Here is a 6,669-nt window from a genome sequence, read left to right as displayed (position 1 = left end):
CCCAACCCCCGAGCCCCCGAGTGTGACCCTGTCTGGGAAAAAGCGTCTCTGCAGATGGAACTGAGTGAGAGCGTCTCGGAACACCCACATTGGGCTCAAGTCCAGTGACAAGTATCCTTATAGGAGACAGAGGAGACCCACAGAGGAGGAGCCACATGAGGCAGGCAGAGAATGGGAGGACCTGACCTTTGGCCCGGGACGCCTGGATCCCCGACTCTGACTTCCAGGCCGGGGACGGCGGGTTTGTGTCGTTTTAAAACTGCCCAGTTCGTGGCGTTGTGTCCGGCAGAGACAGGAGACTAAGAAAACACCAAAACGTCCCGGGACTGGGTGACTTGGGAGCGTGTAAGTCTTGAGTGTGCTGCAGCCTCGTGGCCTCTGCTCCGGGAGGGCCTGACGGGGCCTGAGCTGCGTCGTTTTTCTAGGGAAAGATGCACTCCCGCACAGAGGGATTTTTTGCCATGGACGTCTGAGTGGTTAAATACAGAAGGCTAGAATGCGTAATAGGGCATTTTAACTGTCACGTTTTAGAAGCAGAATAGAAGCTATGACTAAATACATTCTCCGAAGAAAGGTGGTTTTAAATAAAATAACATAGAAGTTCCCTTTCCTCTCCTCCCTTTCCATCCCAGAATGCACCGTGCATTCGCTGTATTTGGTGATAGTATGAAAAGTGGGGTCACGGAGCCTCGTGATGCAGGGCACAGTGGCGGTGCTGGCCCCTGACTGATGGGGCGGCCCGGACCAGCAGAGCCTGATGGAGAAGACCGTGAGCTTGTGCCAGGTGTGACAGGCACGGCCGGACAGACGGACGTGCCCCGCAGCCCATGCTCCCGTGTGCATCCCCATGGCGGGTCCTGCGGTGGGGGTGCCGGAGCCCCTGCCCCGGGGACCAGAGCCTGCGCTGAGCCTGGCAGCGCCTTCCTCCGGGGCCTCCCTCGGGAAGGGCCGCTCCTGCGGCCTGAAGAAGCTGCTGGTTGGTCCCGCAGGGGGCGCTCCCAGCAGCCCAGAAACGCACCTGCAGCTCGGTGCCTGTGGGCCGTGCTTGCCTGGCAGCTCTGGTGACCACTGTCACGCCCGCATGGCCTCGGGGTCACACCCGCATGGGGGGCCAGGGTTGGGGAGCTGGTCCATGTGCTCCTGCTTCGATTGTATCCTCAGCAGGGTTCAGATCCTTTTGTGGGCCCGCATGGGATTAGTCACGAGGGCAAAACGAACGGAAACCTCGTGAATGGTCAACAGCGGGGTCTCTACCACGAGAGGTGCCGAGATCCGTGCAGACACACGGGGCCGCCCATGCGTTAAGCAGATGTTCTGTACAACCTTGTGCGTCACACAAATGATACATTGTTACTACATTATGATTCAGCTTCTGTAACTAAAGAGAAATGTTTATGTGTAGAAAAGAGACTCCAAAGACAGATGTGAAGTCTTAGCTGAGGTTGCCTTGTGGGATGGGTTTTCCATGTCTCCTGCCTGCTGTCCTGTTCTCTGCAGCATTCTGGTGTCACCCCCTTCCCCCAAGTACACCCCACCTCCTGTCCCCAGCTCCTGCCCCCCATCCCACACTCACGTGCATGTGCGCAGGCAAACGCACATTAAAAGTTCCTAAGTGTAAGAAAGTGCTTTACTTCTTTGGACAGGATTGAGATTTCTGAGCGGCACGGTGGGCGCTTGGCACCCTTTCCACGGGCAGAGGCCTGCCGGCAGTGAGGGTCCGCGGCAGTGATGGGCGTGAGCCGTGATGAAGTCTGCACGGCTTGGCGTGGGGGCCCTGATGGCCTCGGCGGGGACAGTCTTCCTGGGAGTGTGTGCCTGTATGGACTGACTCTCTGAGGGGTGTTGGGAAGCCCCAGGTCCAGGTTGCTTGATTATTTGGATGCCCTTTGAGGGTTCTTGAGAGAAACACTTTAAAAAGAGCAGAGGGGCGCCTGGGTGGCTCAGTCGGTTAATTGGCCAGCTCTGGCTCAGGTCGTGATCTCACGGTTTGTGGGTTCGAGCCCCGCATCAGGCTCTGTGCTGACAGCTAGCTCAGAGCCTGGAGCCTGTCTTCAGATTCTGTGTGTGTGTTTGTCTCTCTCTCTGACCCTTCCCTGCTCATGCTGGCTCTCTTCTTCTCTAAAATAAATAAAAAATAAAAACAGTAAAAATTTAAAAAAAATAATAAAAAGAGCAGAGACTACTTTGAGGTGCCTGGTAGGTTCAGTCGACGGAACACGCAACTCTTAATTTCGGAGTCGTGAGTTCAAGCCCCACATGGGGCGCAGAGCCTACTTTAAAACAAAAGAGTAGAGAGAGGAAGAGCGTTCCCCTTGACCCAAGCGGTCATCTGCGCGGGACAGAGGTGCGGCAGTGAGGCTGGTTGAGGGACCCGTGTGCCTGCTGCCGCTGCTCTGCGCCCCGCAGCTGCCGTCCTTTCTGTGCTGACGCGCCCGTGGCGGAGGTGCAGGCAGCAAAATGGAGCTGGGGGCCACCAGGCATGGCTCACAGAGATGGCAGCCAAGAGTCCCTGCTTCTGGGCCACAGTGGGTGGCCCATCCTTCCCGCGGGAGGGGCCCAGGCTCTGATTCACTCAGCTTTCCTGGGTCCCGCTCTCTTGGGCTGAGTCACTCTGGGTACTGGGTCTCGCCTCTGGCTCTGCGCTTGGCCACTCGGCTGGGGTCTGGGGGCGCACAGGAAGATGGCCTGGCTGTCGGTGACCACACGTCTGCTCGGGCTCACACCAGCAGCCCGCCCTGTGCCTTCGTGGCCGTTGGGACCCTTGGTCTGTCTGCTGGGTGCGGGTGCTGATGTGCAGCCAGCCACATGCCCTTCAGAGTGCAGGGTGACGGGAGGGCCCAGGAAACTGCATCCGGACAGACGTCCCCCTTTCACAGCAGGAAATGAGGTCTCAGGACCTGGCTGCTCCCAGCAGCCCCAGTGACACCTGAATTCAGGACATCGTTTCTGAACCCCGTCTTTAGGTCAACAGGGTTCTGGATAGATGCCCTGCGTGTTCCAGACAGAGTTGCGCTGGTGTCTGTGGCTGTCCAGTGGAGCCTTGCACAGTGAGGACCCCACTGTGAGACCAGCAGCCCCCAGCCCCCTTGACCCGCTTGACCAAGAGGCCACCTAGAATGGAACGAGATGCCTCTGAGGGTGTGGTCACATCCTAGCATGGAGTGTGGCCCCAGCCATGTGCTCGAGCAGGCCACAGGGATGACCCCCGTGGGGCCCGCACGTCCCTGTCTGAACTGTGGGAATAAGGGTGGGCCAAATGATCCCACCCCTGTTGCACATTAGGGGCTGACCCAGGCCCCTCTCGGCTGTGTCCACTAGCTGCCCAGCCAGGCGCCTTTCCTCTGGGCACAAAATGCGACGTCGCCGGCCCAGAGAAGCTTGGGTGGGGCTCTGCCCAAATGCTTCCTGGGCACCGTCGGCCTGTGGCCATGAGCAGCACGCCCTCTGACTTCACGTTGTTACACCGGGTCTTTTTGTTACAATTCTGCATATGGACACCACGGCGTCCAGACGCTGACGTGTAAGGCAGCAGCTGTGTCTGAGAAGGTCTCTTTCTTAAAAAGCGGGAGCAGTGGCCTTTGACCTTGGGCCCTGACCTGCCAGCACCTCTGACACCAGACCTCCTGAAGAGCTCTTTGCTGTGGTGGGCGCCAGGCGTTCGTGTGGGCTGCCGGGGCAGGGGCTTGCGGGCGGTGGGCTGCGTGCTGACCGGCTGGTCTGCTATCTTTCAGTCAACGAGTTCACGGTGATCAGGAAGAAGTTCAAGTGCCCCTACTGCAGCTTCTCGGCCATGCACCAGTGCATCCTCAAGCGGCACATGCGCTCCCACACGGGCGAGCGGCCCTACCCCTGCGAGATCTGCGGCAAGAAGTTCACGCGGCGTGAGCACATGAAGCGGCACACGCTGGTGAGTGCGCACACGGGATCCCGGGTGGCGTCCTGGTCCGCACGGGCTCGGCCAGGGCACGCTCTGTGATGGGCTGACGTGTGCGGGAAGGTGACACGGGGTGCCCAAGTGATAGGGGCACCACCTTGATGCCCACCCAGGGTCAGGGTCAGGGTACAGAGGGCAGGGGCCACATCACCCCCAGCCCCAGCCCTCAGCCTGGCCTTGACAAGCGCTTCCTCCTGTGCCGGGACCCCCCCTGGCTTCGTGGGTCCCACCATGAGGTCCTTCCCTGTGCCATGGCTCTGAGTGGTGGAGAGACCCCAGCCTCTCTCCCCTGTGGCCTCCTAAGACGTCTGGCTACCTGTCTTGTGGGCACACAGCTGGTGGTTGCCAAGGAACAGGTGACAAATGGATGGTTTTGCTAGGCCAGGAAGTGACAAGAGAAGGTCGTCCTTGAAATAGGAAGGCAGATTCGCCAAAAGACAGGGCAAGGGACTCCTGTGGGTGATGAGCTGTGGGGGCAGGGCTGGACCACGAGGGAGCCTGCTGCATCCAGTTGTCCTTGGACACGGCTCGGGGTGGAGTTCAAGGCTGAAGGTGGGGCTGGCTGGAGCTTGCGGCCATTAGAGTGTGAGGTGGGAGATCCAGGCAGCCCTGGGCTGGCCCTGAGCCCCCAGCCTGTGCCATGGGGGGCAGGGAGAGGGCAGTGGGGTGATGTCATGAGTCTGGGAATCTCAGAGGTGTTGGGAGTCACCTGCAGGGTGCACAGACTTGGCTGGACCCCTGTGGCATGCTGATCTGATGATATCAGGAGCAGACCCCCCCCCCGGGAGTTGTGGGAGGACTGTGCTGGCAGCGGTGAGGGTGACCTGGGTGTGCCCTAGCACAAGAGTTGCAGGTGGCTGGGGGAGGGCAAGGGGAGACCCTCAGGCCTGGCTGCTGGCGGGGTTAGCCGTGTGGATGAGCGGGGTCTTCTGCTGTGCATATCCATCTGTGGGGTGAGTGGGGGGCTCTGGCTCACTTTGGGGTCCCAACCAGATTCACTCTCCTTGGACCCTCTGGCCCTCTGCAAGGGGCATCCTTACCAGCCCAGTGGGGGGCACTTATTTGGGTGTGAGGACATCCCGGAGAAGCTTCCGGGAGGTCAGGCGGCAGAGCGGGAGGGGAGACAGCCCTGTGAGTGGGTGCGCCCGCCCAGCTGACCGAGGGCCGCCCCAGGCCCCGTCCCACGGTGTCCCTCCAAGTAGGGGGAGCAGACTGGGAAAGTGGCTGGGCCTGGAGGGCAGGTCTGGGGCCAGAGCTTCAGCTTGACTTGGCGGCGTGGACACCAGAACTGCCCTGTCTGCTTCTGCTCGCCCTGCGGGGTCCCCGCGGGGGGCACAGGGGTCATGTGGGCAGCCTGTCTGCAGAGACAGGCGGACATGCAGCTTCTGGTCAGGAGCTGAGCGCTGTCTCGTTGCACTGAAGGGCTGGAAAGTTGTTGCTGCCAGGTTTGTTTTTTTTTTTTTTTAGCGAGACCACGCTATTGCTTCAGGAAGCATCAATCCCATTTGAGGCTCCGTGTGTCGCTACCTTGAATGGGCCAGATTTCCGTCCTGGGTTTTTGCTTGGGCTGCAGGGAGGGTCATAAACCCCTGAAAACGTACTTAACGTTTTGGGCTTGCCTTTTGCTGAGAAGAGGACCTGTATCTTCCCCTTTAATTTGTCAGGGGCCCCTGACCCCAAGGAGGCTGAACCCCTGCTGACTGCAGGTGGCACTAGGGACGCCACGTGCCACCTTGTCCTGCAGTGACCCTTCTGTGTAGACGCCGCCACCCACTCGTGACAGGGCTGGCGGCAGGCTGGCCAGGGGTCATCTGGACGTGGGGTCTCAGGAGCTGCTCGCCACCGGTCGTGAGCCACGGGTTGCCATGGCGCCCACATCTCTCCCCTTTCCTTCTGTTTGTTTGTTAGGACAGGTGCCTGGCCATCTGGTGCTGGCCCAGTGGCTCCCAGAGATGCCTTTGTCACTGCCAGTGTCCTGGCCTAGCTCTCAGCGCCCCGCATGGGAGCCCCAGGTCTGGAGGGGCCTCGTGGGCACTGCCCCCCGCTGCCTGGCCCGCTCTTCGAACAGTTTTGGTTGCGAGAGGGTTGAGCAAGCCTGGGTTTAAAATACAACAGAGAAGGTGCAGGAGGGCCCTGGGGACCAAGTCGTTCCATGCTCCATTTCTAGAATCAGAGCACATGGGCCCGCCTCCCCTGTGCCTGTGGACACTGTGGTTTTTGTGGTTGGGATTTGTGGACAGGGGTGTTGAGGGGGTGCACTGTTCATGTCAGTCTGTGGAGCCCTCAGCCCAGGACACGTGAGGGGTCCCTTCAGAGGGTGCGGCCCCGAGACAGTGACCCGCCAGTCGGGGCGTTCCAGGTACGGAGGAAGGACACGGCTTAGCAAACCTTTTCCACCACGACACCACTGGTTGTTTTTACTGCAATAACCGTATTTACTTGAGTGTTCTAGAACACTAGAAAATTCAAAAAAATATGAGGAATTAAAATTGCATTCTCCCCCCCCACCTGGCACTGACTGCCTGTCACCCCCCCCACTGACCGTCCATCCCCTCGTGCACTGACCACCCCCTTGCACTGACTGCCCCTCACCCTCATCCCCTGCATGGACCGTCCCCCCATTGACCGGCCCCCCACATGGACCGCCCCTCACTGACCACCCCCCATGGACCGCCCCCCACTGACTGGCCCCCCGCATGGACTGCCCCCCCACTGACTGGCCCCCCGCATGGACT

The 6,669-nt window shown here is 60.0% G+C and overlaps 1 protein-coding gene across 3 annotated transcripts in view; it reads left to right on the top strand.

Annotated features, from left to right (window-relative positions):
- The window catches only part of ZBTB46 (zinc finger and BTB domain containing 46), a 30,089-nt gene extending 23,480 nt beyond the window's left edge, over positions 1 to 6,609 (top strand). The window contains exons 3-4 of one of the 3 annotated variants that reach the window (XM_029917114.1): positions 3,732 to 3,907; positions 5,599 to 6,609. In XM_029917114.1, coding sequence (XP_029772974.1) covers positions 3,732 to 3,907; positions 5,599 to 5,634 — 212 coding nt within the window. In that variant the 3' untranslated portion in view covers positions 5,635 to 6,609. Of the gene's footprint in view, positions 1 to 3,731 lie in introns of all 3 variants that reach the window. The other 2 variants (XR_003900981.1, XM_029917115.1) reach the window with 2 other exon arrangements.
- The last annotated feature ends 60 nt before the right edge of the window (positions 6,610 to 6,669 follow it).

Source organism: Suricata suricatta, chromosome 12 (genome assembly GCF_006229205.1).
Source record: "Suricata suricatta isolate VVHF042 chromosome 12, meerkat_22Aug2017_6uvM2_HiC, whole genome shotgun sequence".
NCBI classification, from domain to species: Eukaryota; Metazoa; Chordata; class Mammalia; order Carnivora; family Herpestidae; genus Suricata; species Suricata suricatta.
This window is presented reverse-complemented; position numbering and strand designations above follow the sequence as displayed.